General features: G+C 45.6%; 1 protein-coding gene across 3 annotated transcripts in view; it reads right to left on the bottom strand.

Annotated features, from left to right (window-relative positions):
* Nucleotides 1-15,956, bottom strand: part of DEPDC1 (DEP domain containing 1) — a 425,665-nt gene that overhangs the window by 336,862 nt on the left and 72,847 nt on the right. For all 3 annotated transcript variants that reach the window (XM_085602294.1, XM_085602297.1, XM_085602295.1), the window contains exon 2: nt 1,358-1,623. In XM_085602294.1, the coding sequence (XP_085458420.1) occupies nt 1,358-1,623 (266 nt within the window). The remainder of the gene's footprint in view (nt 1-1,357; nt 1,624-15,956) is intronic.

Raw genomic sequence — 15,956 nt, 5'->3', positions numbered from 1 at the left:
AGCTTTCAGCTTCACCCCTGTTTTCCCACTGGCTTGACAAGACACACACGTCCGGCAGTAGGTGTTGGACGACACTTTCATCTGAGGCCAATAAAAGTGTGGGACAAGCCGGGCAAAGGTCTTGTCTTGCCCCAGGTGTCCTGCCAAGGGGATTTCATGAGCCAATTCCAGAAGGAAGGCTCGGTAACGTTGAGGGACAACCAAGGCCCGTGACGATCCGTGCATGGGTGCCTTGGGTTCACTGTAGAGGAGGCCATCCTCCCAGTAAATATTGTAGTTCCCCTCAACGTTCCCTGCTGCCTGGGCTTCGGCCTGTCGCCTCAGTCCCTCAAGGGTAGGACACTCCTTCTGGCCCTTGCAGAATTCCTCCCTGGTCGGCCCTCTCTCCACGTGCCACTCGGCCGGGATGGGTAGGTTCTCCAGCTCGGTAACATCCCCCTCCGCGGACTCCTGGTCCACCACCTCCGGTGGCCTATCCGTCACACGGGGCGCGGATGCCGAGGCAGGCTCCCTGACCCTGCATCAACACTAAAAAGTCTGGTGGTTCCCAAAAAGGAAAAATTATAATAGGGTTTGAGGCAAAAGTGGGACAAACTAAATAATGATGAGGAGGGACCACCCAAAGGGCTGACAGGTCTAACAGTGTGCTTTTGTTTCATGTATTCATGTTAATCGCAGCTCCTGACGATGCTACAATTAACATGAATACTTTAACAAAAGCACACAATCTGACTACAGCCGCTCTCTACATTCAAAAGAAGAAATAAGTGCCCTCCGTCACACCACAGGCAGCTGCAACACTTGCAAGCCGCTCCCTCTTTTTCTGTTGAAGTTAATGTATTCCGCAGCTCTCCGCAACTAGGAAACACCACTTTTTTGCGCCGCTTGCTTTTTAAGCACAGCGGCGCGAAAGCTCTTATGGGATGTGGTGTGTGTGCGTGCTCCACACATGGCACTACACGCTCTGGGTAACAGAGGTGCGAGCGCATGCACACACCTTATTGGGAACAGGGGAGGGGACATGTAATGAAAGGAAGGTTTAGGGTTGGCAAAGCATTTATTTTGCCAGATCGAAATGGCAGTTTAAAACTGCACTACAGGCTGCAGTGGCAGACCTGAGACATCTTTTAATGGTCTACTTCAGTGGGTGGCACAATGAATGCTGAAGGTACACTAGTAGCATTTAAATTACAGGACCTGGCTAAATGTAGGACCATTTACAAGTACATTAAATGTAAATTTTACCATGTTTGAAGGAGATTACAAGCACGTTGCTATTTTAACATCTACACTAATCACAAAATTAATTCAATTTTTAAACCAATTGTTATGCCTTCTAGTCATCTCTACAGCATACCTGAACAAATGATTGTCATCGTCCAGATTTTCAGTTCCCCATCTACCTTTCAGGTCTTCAACGACATGATTCTTTAGAAACTTTCTCAATAGTTGCAGAGTTTGTTGCCTTGTGACCTCTGGACCAAAGTTGCTGTTATTCCTCAACAGTTCATGGAGCCAATCCACAGCATCAGTTGCAGTAAAGCAATTGCCGTAGCTTTTGAAATGCTGTCTATGTTTCTTAACTGGCATTCCTGCACGGAAATACTTCGTAACTTCATTCCACTATAAAAAGGAAAACAGAATAAGTATAAATGATAAGTTCGTTAGATAGCATATTTTGCGCTGCATAACTTTACATTTTTTAAACTGTCCATGCTTCTATTTGGTAGACTAAAGAGTACACAATATTTTGTCACATTTGCGAGGAATCACCCCAGCTGCCAAAACTGGATCTGGAAAATCTTGAAATAGTGCCTGCATGTCAACCGGCGGTATCATTGACCATCATATCTCCATACCGCCTTTGTGCACAAATCTGAATGGAGGTACCACCCTTCATGCCAACACCACTTTATTTTTCTCTGTACCCAGACGCAGAGCATGACTGACTGAGAACAGTGTGCCAAATCTGACCTGGAACCTTATTAACTCCCAAAAGCCCCTACACAAACTCAGGAGAAATCTACAGTAAGTGGAATATCCACCAGGAAGAGGTACCAAAAGGCAACAAGTTATTTTTCTGATGGATATTTGTAACCACATTTGCTCCTCACGTTGTGATATTAATAGCAAAGCAATGCTCCCACCCTGAGAATCGATATAGTTGTGTTTGGCATAAGTATGTATAGATGTTCAACCGACTGTCTGGCATATGTCCAAAACAGGGACCCACAAACCTGGGCTGCAGTTGCGGCTTTTGCCCTAGTTAAATGAGCCGCGAGTCCCTATCGCCTCGAGGAGTGTCCTTTTTGGTCAAGGCACAATAGTTTAATGCAAAGGACTATTTTACGCAATAAGCTCGGTCTTTCCACTGTCCTCCCTTTCTTGTAGTTAATGCCAACCCATAACCTATTCAGTGCGCTTTAGTACTATTAACGTAGATGCTAAAAGGCTGCCATACATTTAACCATTGCATCCACTGCTCCTTAGATGGATGCGAGAAGACAAGACACAATGAGAAAGACTGGCAGCCCTTAATAGAAGGGTGACAAAACTTTCAGAAGCACCAGCCTGTCAAAGAAGAATGTAGCGTACAGAGGCTTACCTGACATTGCCTGTAGCTCACTGATGCAGCATGGAGAAGTGACTGAAAACTGGATTTCTCATTATAGAGTTAGGCCATCTGGGTCCTGCAAACCAAATGCAGCTTCCACATACAGTTGTACACCTTGCCCTGCCAAAAGATGCCCCTATCATTTTGGTTTTCTCCTTCGCGCATGCCATACTGGTGGACATGGAGGTGACAGAACATCTGCACAAAGGGGCAATAGTGCGTACTCTCCCACACCAGAGCAGGTTTTAAGCAATCTTTGTGGTAGACAAATGGGACAGAGGTCAGTGGTCCGTAATCAGCCTGCAAGAGTTCAATGAGTGGTTGATTTACCGCCATTTCAAGATGGAGGGTATCCACCTACTCAGGGACCTCCTTCAGCCGAATGCCTGGATGGTGCGCTTAGACCTAAAGGATGCTACATTTGAGCATCCTAATCTTTCCTCCTCACTGTTGCTTCCTCCAGTTTTAGTGGCGGGGGCACATTATACACATAGGGCACAAGATACACTCACTAGAGGACATCAAATCGCTCAACACCACACTACAAAAAACCCAAACGTGGTTGGCAGGAAACCATCTGAAACTGAATTCTTTCAAAACAGAATTCCTTTTAATCGCCCCCCCCCCCCCCCCCCCCCGAACAAAACCCACACTATCCTGGACTGGATGAAACACCTAACAGCGCTCAATGGACAACCAATCATAGTCGACTCAGCGAAATCTCTGGGGCTAACGCTAGATAGTAACCTAAAGATGCAGAAACACATCAGCACCTCAACTAAAGGAGCTAACTTCCAACCAACGACCCTGCGAAAACTGAAACCCTTTCTGCCTGCACACGATTTCAAACAAGCAGTTCAAGCCCTAGTAATCCCCCGAGTGGAATATGGAGCAGTTACCCTATGGGGCCTCTCAAGATCTTCAACAGCACCGTTAAGAGCCACGATCAATTCAGCTGCTAGACTCATCACAGGATCTAAAAGAAACGCTCACATTTCCCCTGACCTGAGAGCCATCAACTGGCTCCCGTTTGAAGCCAGAATTCACCTAAAAATCGCCTGCATGACGCACAAGGCCCTCTACCACAAAACCCCACAATACCTAGCACAGAAACTGGTTCTCTCTGCAGGCAAGAGAGCCTCTAGGAGCGCCAAAACCCTTCTCCTACAACCTCAACGACTTGCCAAGAAAAAAAACGTATAAACGTTCCTTCTCTGGTATGGCTCCGAAGATATGGAACGCTTTGCCCAGTGAAACAAGAATGAACCCCTCCACTTCCTCCTTCAAAAGAGAAGTGAAAGCTATCCTCATGGCTAAATTCACTTGAACTCTATGTCTACTCATTGTATTTCGTTTATTGATTGTGGTCTATGTATACCACACTTTGCCTTCTTTTACCTACAAAGCGCTCTGATACTCGCAAGAGTCTTGTTCGCGCTATATAAAAACTTCAAAATAAATTCAAATTCACCACACTCCCCTTTGGTCTGTCATCCGCCTCATGGTGCTTCAACAAGGTAATGCGCCAAGTGGTGGAGTTACTCATAACCCGTGGCATCCGTCTGATCATCTACTTGGAAGACATCCTCTTCTTGGACCAAAGTCCGTGTACACCATCTATGCATCTGCAGACCGCAAGTACCTCTCCTGGAGTCTCTAGGCTTCATTATCCATCAGGAGAAGTCGGTCCATATTCCCTCTTAGTCCCTGGTGTACTTGGGTTTTGTGGTGGGCTCGTTCAGAGCCACCCTCATCTCCATGAAATTGACTAAGATCAAGCACAAGTTGCGTTGCCTCGCGGTGAGACGGATTACACCGGTGGTGGGACTGTTGTCATCCTCTATACAAAACAATGTCTCAACTGGAAATTATTTCATATGGCCAATTCAAAAACCAGAATTAATCACAAGGAGAAATGGAAAAAGGGAGACCCAAAGAAATTCGTAGAGAAACCAAGGTTCTTATTTGCAAGTAGTTATAACAGCACTACAGTACATTGTATGTATAAGTAACCATAAGTGGGTTGTGCACTGAACGTGCTAGTGAATGGCGCAGTGACACAAAAAGGTGAGAGACCAGCGTGAACGGCGCAGAAAGTACAACAAACTTCATGGTCAATAACAAAAAAAAGGTATATACAAGGTAAATATTGTATTAGTTGTTTTAAGTTATTTAAATGGTGGGGACCATAACCCCAGCCTCCACCATTTATCCTGTTTCCACTACCATTCCCATATTCAATCTATCTACACATATCCTTTCATCAGATAAAATCTTTGCTCAGTCTTGGTTTATCGTTTGTCCCCACAGACCACAGCAATTTCTTCAAACTTCAGGAGGAACTTCTTCTGTTTTTCCGCCGCATCTGGTTAAAATTTCTTTTCCGATAAACCACAATTTAATACGTCCAACGAACGCCAATTCCACCCTGCATCTACTTTTTCGCCTCCAGCAATTGGTTCTCCGTGAAATCAAAAAACTACAGACCCCATCTAAATTTGTGCCATACAACCTCCCATTAAAGGAAAAAAAGTCCTCAATAATCTATGTGTAAACAAACACATAGTGATTAAGTCAGCGGACAAGGGTGGTGGTATAGTGGTGATGGACATTGAGAAGTGCGATATGGAAATTATGAGACAACTTTCCAATGCCACCCACTACCGGGCCCTTACATCTGATCTACTCCCAAATATCCAACAGATACAGGATGGCACTAATCAGGCCTTCCTCACGGACATTATCTCAAAAAAGGAACAAGCCTTTCTGAATAACGTACATTCCAGAACACCAGTGATGTATATTCTACCTAAGGTTCAAAAACACCTTACAGAACCACCAGGAAGACTGATAGTCTCTGGTTGCGGCTCAATCTTGGAACCCCTGGGAACATATATTGATGCCATTTCGAAATAATTTGTTGCCCTTACTGACCCCTTCATTCGAGACTTCACCACATTTATTAACATCATTTAAGACATACCCCACAATGAAGAGACCGATTTGATGGTGGGATTGGATATCGAATATCTTTACACTAACATACCCCAAAGTGAAGGCTTTGCCATCATTGAACAATCCTTGGAAACACGACCCAGACCCAAACGTATCCCCTCTGAATTCATAATGGATCTACTTCGTATCACACTCTACAATAACTATTTCCTATACAAGGATACTTTTTATCTCCAAGCCAAGGGAGTATCAATAGGGGCAGGCTTTGTCCCTAACTTCGCCATTCTCTATGTATAGAACTTGGAAACCACGCACACCCTTGCACTTACGAATCCCTACTTGCAACAGATACGTCTATGGCGCAGATATATAGATGACATTCTTTTACTCTGGCATGGTAGCCAAGACGATCTGTCATAATTTCTCACTTGGCTCAACAACTGCCGATCCCACTTGACCTTCACCTCAGATGCAAGATCCAATGACCTACCATTCCTTGATCGCACCCTCCATGCCGAAGAGGAGTCAATTGGCACTTCCTTATTCCGCAAACCCACAGAACAGAATACTCTCTTGTTGTACTCTAGCTACCATTCACTGGGCCTTTGTGATTGCTTACCATACAGACAGTTCCACCGCATCTGTAGGAATTGTAAATGGCATAAGGGTTATTTCCGTTAGGCTGCCGTTCTCACTGAGAAATTGCTAAACCGCGGCTACCCTAAACGCCTCATATCACGTGCTTGCAAATGAGCATGGTAATGTCGAAGGGATGTTCTCCTTGCTCCTTCAACCACACGCGCCAATTTTCACATCCCCCTTTGTTTCTACTTACAGCCCCTCAAGTAACAAAGTGAGCAAGGTGATAAAAAAATATAACAAGCATTTACAATGCAATGGTCTCGTCATTGGTAAAGTTAGAGCTATTGGCATTGCTCATGACATTATTTTTGTTTATGTTTTTAAAACATTTAAAGAAACGGCATTGTTATTTACAATGTCAATAGCTTAATCACTCTCAAATGCGAGACCTATTGCATTTGCACCCACACACAGATTAAGCTATTGACAGTGTAAATAACAATGCCGTTTTTTTAAATGTTTTAAAAACAAAAACAATGTCATGAGCAATACCAATAGCTCTAACGTTACCAATGCCGAGACCATTGCATTGTAAATGCTTTTTTAGTCTTGTTTTGAAATAAAAGTGTCTTGGTCAATCTCTCATTATGGAGTTCAAGTGAACAGGAACTTCTTGAGCTGTTTAGAAAATTGACAGCGGGATTCTATCTTTTTACGCACAATTGGGAGAAAGTTGCTTGGCAATATAAGTCGAACTGTAAGTCACGTTGGGTAATGCAGCTGTCTGTCAAACAAGATGATCGAATGTGGAAGGATGATGTGAATCACATTGCCACGATTTATTTTCCCCAAAATAATAAGTGTTGTGGAAGTAACATAACACATCCGTTTGGTCAACATTATCACATAAACTTAAATTCTCATTGCACGTATCCTCAAAGCTGCGAAATGTTAAAATACAAGGATCGCTAACAGTCAAAAATAGAGGTAATGTTGCATCAGGGAAACCCATCCGATATATAACACTCGAGCATTGTTCTAACATCTGTGGCCGCTATATAGTCTGCTGTGTATGCAAAGCGCCCAGACGTCCATTCCGACTACATTCATGCTATAGAAAAAAAGTGAAATAAACAAACAAATAAATTACGCAATAGCTTAGGAGCCACTCAGTACACACCTTGGTGCAAAGTGAAAACTGATGTGCGTTTCGTGGGGGAAGGCGAGGGGGGGGGGGCGTTAAGAAGACCGAAGCGCTTGTGGGAGTACTAGAAGGCGGTAGGAGGGCTCTTCAGACCCCACAAACCCAGTCTGGCTGCATAACCTCACCCCGCACCACTCCACACTGATTACTGCCGCATGTTCTACTGGCGAGGGAGCAACCAGGTTTGGGATGAAAATGAAAGTAAACAGCCCACGTGCGCGGGGGTCCGCGATGCATGGTGGGGGTCCGCGGTGCATGGTGGGTGTTGCCTGAAAGCGGAACAATCACTTTTCGCCAGTCTTTCTTTGAAACACGCTGACTGCACAGCCCACGTCTACTCCATTAGGGCTTTCTTTCTTTGTCACGGAATGGCTGGCTAGCATTAGCAAGGTTGAGTTGCAGAAAAGTGCAGCATTTTGGTTTTTAATGTACAAAATCCGCAATGGGTTTGTCTACGCCTTTTGTTGTCAGGATTTGCTACCGCTTCTAGAGGAAACTAGAATTTGTTGTATTCAGAACCACAACAAAAACCTTTGGGCGAGATATGCTTGAAAGGAGCACATAGGATGTTATACGATACCGCATAAGCGCCTACACTGTGCGAGTCCTAAAAAAACACGAGGGCACCGAAAGACACCACCGCCTTTCTCCGAGGCACAGCAGAAATGCCTCGGAGAAAGGGAGCGTCCTTTTCAGATTCGGGGGCGTGTTTTGCTGTTGTCTCCTCCCTGAGACTTTTCGCAAAAAACACGCCCCCCGATCCGAAAAGGACGGGGCATGATTGGAGTGACGGGACCTCTTCTCCAATGGCTGGCCAGCATTTACTAGGCCAGCCAATGGAGAACAGGGGAGAAGAGGGGCGGGTTCAAGCCCCTCTTCTCCCAAGTCATTATCTCTCGCGAGCGAGACTGCGCAAGCGCAGCCATCGCTAGCCGAGACCTAAAAACGGCATATACTTTATCTCTCCTGTCCCCCCAGGGCACCACATAATGGTTTCTAGCTCTCGGGCTAGTTTCCTTTTCATCATGTGACCCGCTTCCTTTGAAGTATCTTCCCCTGTTGGCCCCCAGCGTTACTCCATTCAGCCCTAGGGCTGCCGGACGGGTCGATTTCTCTTCGCCTGCCGTTTCACAAGTATTGACTGCTCCACGCTCGAACCGCTCCATCCTCCCGCAGCTTTACATTCTGTATCCTTCAGCCCGCCGGAGTTCTGTGCGTGCGGCTGTTGAGGTATCTCCATTACCGCACGAACCTGCCAACACGAGGATTGTCGTTAATAAACACACCTTGTTTCATATTCTATCAGGTATGTGTCACTTTCCTCTCTTTGGCCCCACGGCTTCCATTGAGTGCAGGTTCCTTCAATTTACCAGATTCCCCTCCCTCCCCTCTTGTTTCCCCATAGTCACTGTTTCTTCCACTCGCCTCCTCTCCGCGCGCTACCATTACCAGCGCCATCCTGTCTAAGTTGATTGTTCTACCACGGAAGAGACATCCTTCCCACATTAGACTACCTGCTCCATTCGTCTGCAGGTATGGTTCAAGGCCCATGCACACTACCCTTTACCACCCTTGCCTTCCCTGTGCTCTGGTCCATCTCTACAGTTTACCCTTCTCCCCCCATGTTTCTTTTGGGTCGCCTTCGCTCCCACACCCGTTGCTTGGGACGCCTTCTCCTTTCATTCAGGTAATTTACTGCTTCACTCACTCTTGATCATGTCTACTTGACCGCTTGGCCATCCTTGGGCCTTACTCGGTTTCTCTTTTACTCACACAGCACTATTACCAAATCAAGTAACGACCACCCAGGGTTACCTTTTGCTTCAATGTGGTCAATTTAAATAACTTCAAACTACTAACAAAATATTTACCTTCTATATACCTTCTTTTCATTATTGACCACAAATCTCATACTTTCTGCACCGTTCTCTGTTCTCTCACCTTTTTGAGTCACTGCGCTGTTTACAGTCACTAGCCCGTTCAGTGCACAACCCACTTATGGTTACTTATACATACAATGTGCTGTAGTGCTGTTATAACTACTTGCAAATAAGAACCTTTGTTTCTCTACGAATTTCTTTCGGTCACCCATTTTTCCATTTCTCCTTGCGATTAATTCGGGCTTTTGAATTTGCCATATGAAATAGTTTCCAGTTGAGACATTGTTCTTTGTACGCATACTTCACCCGGGACTCCACTGGGTTAACGGGTATAGTCATGTTTCTTTATTTCTAACCTCTTTATAGGCCATTTTCCCGGGTACCTCCATTACCAGGCCCTCCAACGATTGGAAGCCTTTAACCTCCGGAAGGGCCTCACATACTCCCAAGTGGTTCCATCTTCGAGGAGGCTTGGAAGGAGATCCAGTGGTGGCTGGCTCACATGGAGGCTTTAAATGGCAGGCAATTTACAGCTCCCTGGTGGATCTGGTCATACAGTCCGATGCAAGGGGCATGGGCGGCGAGGAGATGAGACTTCTCCACTGGAGGAAGATGGTCCTCCCATGAAAGATTCATCCACATCAACTGCCTCAAACTCTTGGCAGGGTCATTCGCAGTCCTGTGCTGGGCCAAGGACCAGGCATATTGCTGTGTCCTTCTCAAAATGGACAACGCAGCGGCAGTGCATTACAGAAATCACCTCGAAAGTATCTGCTCCAGGAACCTTTCGGATCTCTGCCGCAGCTTCCGGGACTACTGCCTAGACAATCTGGTCTCAGCAACAGCAGAGCATATCCAAGGGGTTGCCAAACAGGTAGCAGACTTGCACTCCTAGCACCTTCAGGACACGAGCCTCTAGCACCTGCACCCCTCAGAGTTTCAAGCTCTCCACAACAGCTGGGGCCCTTTCTCAGTCTACCTCTTTGCCTCCTGCTTTGATCATCAACTACCGAGCCATTACAATTGGCGCCCAGACCTGCAGGCAACGACCATTGATGCCTTCCTCCAGGACTGGTATCCGGAAAGGGCTATGCCTTCTCTCAATTTGCGATGATCATGCGCCTCTCAACTCAAGTACGGAGGCAGGATGCGGACATCGTCCTGGTGACTCATACGTGGAAATCCAAAGTCTGGTATCCGGTTCTTCTGGAGCTTTCTTGGGATTTTCCAATCCTACTACCCGTTTCCGGATCTCCTCAAAGACCCGGAGAGGAATGCCCATTATCTAGTCCTGAAGGGGTCTCTGTCGCTTATGGCATGGAGGATTACAGGGAACGTTGAAAAGTCCAGGGCCTTTCGCGAAAAGCTGCATCCCTCCTCTCTACAGCAAGGGCTGATAGCACCACCAAACATTACAAGTCGGCGTGGTCTAGATGGCTGAGCCGGTGTCATTAGCAACAGCTGGATCACGTGGGGTCAGACCATGTCCACATCTTGAACTTCATGCCATCACTGGCATCAGAAGGACTTGCTTTTATGTCGATCAATAACTTAAAGTCGGCAATCTCGGCAGGCCACAGACCTGTTGGCGATCATCCAGTCACGGAGCATCCCCTGGTGCAGAAACTGGAGCAGTATCCGCCTATCCTTGCCCTCAGAATCTAGATATTCCATCCTGTGGGATGTAAATAGAGTCATCAACATGTTCATATCCTGGAGTTCCAAAAAGTTTCTCTAACAAAAGGACCTGTCGGCTAAACTGGCCACCCTCCTCTGCTTGGTCTCATGTCAGCAGGTCTCAGATGTTAGGGCGCTCGACTTAACAGGTAGAGGTTTTACCCTGGATAGTGTTACTTTACACATTTCACGTCTTACAAAGTGCAATTCTAATGAAGTTACTTATCTTTCCTGTAGGAGGCTGGCTTAGTATATGGTGCACACTTAAAGGAGTGATGCACCTTGCACTAATTCACAACTCTGCCATCTCAAAAGCTGTTCGAAAAAAACGCGGTAGAAAACACAAACTTAAACAATCCGTACCTGGGTACACAGGCGCTCTTCGCCTTCAAAAACAGAAATGAAGAAAACTGAAAAGAATATGGAGATTATATATTAGTTTGTCGGAAGGGTTGTAGTTTAATCAGTCCCTGGCTAACTATAAAGCTGCCATCATTAAGGAAAAGTCGTCTTTTTTACACAGCAAATAGAAGCATTCAAGAACTCTAACGGAGAACTCTTTCATGTCATAAACTTACTAAAGTCCCTGACACTTAAGGTAGCAATATTAGTCAATCTTTCTGTAGGAAATAGCTTCTAATTTTCGCAATAAAGTAGCACAAATCTACAACCAGTTCTCTGCCTCCAGTGACATCATCCTTCGCATTAGCCACACGACAGCCCAAGCATCGATTAGTTTTAGTCCTTCATCCAACTTCACCCAATTTTCATTTACCCCTACTTCAGATGTTCTTAATCTATTTAATTCTACGAAGTCAGGATCACCTTTTCACCCTTGCAACCCCCTCCATATTAAAACAGATTCCGGTTCCAATTGCTTCATCTCTAGTTAACATCTTTAACAGTATGTTTAGCACCGGTACCTTTCCCAATCGGTGGAAAAAGGCCTCTATTCTGCCACTTCTTAAGATGCTCATACTAGATCCTGATAATCCAGCCAACTACCGTCCTATTTCTAGGTTACCATTCCCAGCCAAAATATTGGCAAAACCGAACACACAACTTACACAGTTCATTCAGGAAAACCATCAGTTGGATCCTTCTCAGTTCTGGTTTAGGGCCAAACAAACATAGTACTGAGACGGCATTAATAAAATCCACAGATGAATTAAGAACCATCTTGGACAAAGGAGGCTCTGCAGCACTTCTTCTCTCACATGACTCTTTGGTAATAAACCTCAGCTTTGGAGCCCAGCATGCTGGCCAGTTGGGAACTTTCCCAATCCAAAAAGCAAAACATTTAGGCACAACAGTTGATGACAAACTGAACTTTAATAAGCATATTAGCTCAGTTGTCTCGTCCACCTTCAACACTTTGAGAATTATCAGGAAGATCCTTCCTTTCATTCCTCTCAATTCCAGAAAAACAGTCATTTAAAATATTAATTTGACATTCTTTTTTAAAATTTGCACTGGATCTGCGGACAATCGCACCGCGCACTTTAGGGTCTAGATGGTCCCCGGTCCACCACGGTATTTACGGGCCGCTTGAGTGGAGGGACGTAGCTCCTCCCCCTGCCACTGTTACTTTCGGGGGTAAACAGCATTTAAGACACATGGCTTGCCGGGCACGCCGCCAGCGCGGCAAAGGCAAGCCCGTCTGCGCCCATCCGTGCCTGGACGTCGCCGGATAATCTGCCCGATTGGCTAAAGATTAACGCCATTACTCACGCGCTGAGCTTTAGTCATACAACATTAGTTGCTCTACCTGTATAAAGTATGCTTGGTCCCCACCGGTTGGCTCCTTTAAATGCGAACATGGTTCATTCCAATTCAGGACATATGGGATGAATACACCTTTCTCTAACTCCATAGAGTTCAGGTGTCTTAGCCTGAACGGTCGGTGTCCGACGAAACATCATGCTGAGATTTTCGATGTACTAACTGAAGAGTCTCCGGATGTATTATTTCTGACCGAGACCTGGCTAACGCAGGATTCCGTTGTGGAATCTTGGCTTGCACTTCCCCAAGGCTATACTATGAAACAATTTAATAGAACCGGAAATGGAGGTGGAGGGATTGCATTAATCCATAAGGAGCTATATTCTTGCAGCTTCATTAAGGAGAATATCCCGGAGTGCGAAAGCGCACTCTTTAAAATCACCCTTAACCACAATCTTACAGTCTCTGGACTGCTTATTTATCGACCACCAGGGCTATTTAAAGTCTTTAGGGAAGAATTAGTAAATACAGTTGTCCTGCTGGCTAGTAAGGCAGCAAACTTTACCATCTTAGGGGACCTCAACTTACATCTAGAAGATAGCAGCAGGACCGGCATTGCCAATTTATTTTAGAAGATCTAGAGGCATGTCAGTTAGTACAATGGGTCTCCAACACTACACATGTAGCAGGTCATCTGTTGGATCCCATATTTTCTAACCTAGGCTCTTTAAAAACTGAGCCTCCGATCCCCATGGCCTGGACGGACCAATTTCTTGTACCTTTTTAGGTCTCGGCTCGAAGGCTGCGCTTGCGCAGTCTCGCTCCGAGATTTAATTTTAGGAGTGGGGCTTTAACCCGCCCCTTTTTTTTTTACCTCTTCTCCATTGCCTGGCCTCTGAAATACTGGTCAGCCATTGGAGAAGAGCATTGTCTCTCCAAACAAGCCCCTTCTTTTTCGGATTCGGGGGCGTGTTTTTTACTTTCTCTCTCTCTCCTCTGGAATGTAAACATTCCAGCCAATGGCAAGAGGAGAGAAAGAAAACATGCCCCCGAATCCGAAAACGCAGCTGCGTTTCTCCGAGGCATTTCTGCTTGACCTCGGAGAAAGGCGGTGGGGTTTATGGCGTTAAGATGTTGAATGATGTACAAAGCTACACATTTCCTTAAGGTGAAACTCAAGAGATCAGAAAAAGCTGCTTTACATCTAGCCAAGCACTACGGACAGGAAAGTTTACCCAGATCACAAAGACCTTCTAGCTTTACCTCTTGAAATGGATAGTGTAAAAAATGGAAATGCATCTCAGATATGAAAATTTTTGGGAAGGCATACTAAACTGGCTTTAGAATACATCTACATTTGTCACGGTAGTGAAGCATTGTTGTAACGTACTGTATGTAATGCGAGCCCTGCTCCTGCCCAGGCATTTGAGTTCAGTGTGGCCAGTGTCCACCAAGCGGCGCCCGACCAGCCTCTGCTTCTGTCCGCGCATGCGCTCTGGCTTGTTCCAGTCGGCTCCGTTTCTGTTCCCAGGATTGTAAACCGAGGCCGCCGTGGATCTGTTTCCGCCGTACAAGGAGCAGAGTCTCCTGGTGAGAGGAGGCCACAGCGGAGGCACGGCAGACTGAAGCAAGGATCCCAGGCATGGCCGTCCCTACGACGTTCCTACCGATGCTGCTGCTGAGTGAGTTGACTGCCGGCGAGTTAAACCATACAGTGCCGATCGCACCCTACCCGCCTGCTCTGTGTTCATATGTCACCATCCCTGCTCTGTATGCCGTTCATATATCAATGTGCCTGTTCCTCGCTTGTCTTCTGTGTGATCTACGTTGAATCCTGCCGGCCCTCCTTGTCTCCTTTATTTTCCCGTATCTTACTTGCTAGAAGCCCTCCCTGCCTGTTCTGTGTCTGCTCCGTCTTACTCTTTTAAGTGTGCTTCTGGCCATATCACTCGGTTTGCTTATATCTTGTTCATTTTATGTAATTATGCCCTTTCCTGCTTGCTCCTCGGTCTAAACACAGTCCCTCCAGGGGCACTTCAGATGCCCTTGTTTTAACCAACTTCCAAGACGCGTGAAAGGTAAAACGTCAGACAAAAATCCTAATGCGATGTGTTCTGTTGGTAGGGATTCTGCCAGCTTTCGTAAGAGTGCCTCTGCGATCAGTGTCTCTGCTTCTCTGCGCTTGCGCAAGGAGCGTTTTGTGGTTAGTTACCTCGTTTACCGGGCATGTGCAGTTGAACCGTCTGCTGCCCCTTTTAGGTTGTCTATTTACCAGTTCGGTTTACTGTGGAGGCTGTGTGTTTGTTGTAGGATCTGATGAACAGCAGTCATCTATTATTTAGTAGTATTTGTGTGTGTGGCTCTGTGTGTGGGTGCAAATGCAATAGGTCTATCATTTGAGAGAGATTAAGCTATTGACATTGTAAATAACAATGCCGTTTCTTTAAATGTTTTAAAAACAAAAACAAACAAAAATAATGTCATGAGCAATGCCAATAGCTCTAACTTTAACAATGCCGAGACCATTGCATTGTAAATGCTTGGTCTCTTTACTGGTAAGGCAAGCCAGAGCCGAACCGTCCATTATTGGTGTCCAAACGACCTTGGCATAAGTTAGAGGTTAATAAATTCTCTTATTTATTGTCAAACCACATTCCACAGCGGTCGTCAAATATAGTTAGCTGAGGCACGTTTCCAGGATTGGCTGACTCAAGCTCTGGACTGCTGTATTCCTGCTAAACTTCGTTTTAAACCAAAAAAGAAAAGAGGACCGTCGAATCCTGGTTCAATGAAATCCAGATTAACGCCAAGAAAAAATGCAAACAATTTGAGCGGGCCTGGAGGCCAGCGTACGATATAGAAGCAAAAAACAAATATCGCGAATCCATTAAAGCATACTATGGTCCGGTCATGAGCTGGTCCGGAGAGCCAGAGCGGAGTATATTGCTGGTAAAATTTCGGCGAGTAACAATTGCCCTAAAAGTTATGAAATGTGCAAACTTGAAAGCCGACTCACCTGCCACTTCTAATAATCACAGCGACGATTTGGCCTGATATTTTGTACATAAGGTGGATAAAATTTATAAAGGCTTTCCACTGGTTATGACAAATATCGATCAGAGGGTAGGGCACAAGGACAGGGGACCCACGACGGATAAAACACTGTTCCTTCCCCCTGATATTTTGTACATAAGGTGGATAAAATTTATAAAGGCTTTCCACTGGTTATGACAAATATCGATCAGAGGGTAGGGCACAAGGACAGGGGACCCACGACGGATAAAACACTGTTCCTTCCCCCAAATATTCCTCATTGAGACGG

The sequence above is a fragment of the Triturus cristatus genome, chromosome 4_2 (genome assembly GCF_964204655.1).
Source record: "Triturus cristatus chromosome 4_2, aTriCri1.1, whole genome shotgun sequence".
Lineage (NCBI taxonomy): Eukaryota > Metazoa > Chordata > Amphibia > Caudata > Salamandridae > Triturus > Triturus cristatus.
This window is presented reverse-complemented; position numbering and strand designations above follow the sequence as displayed.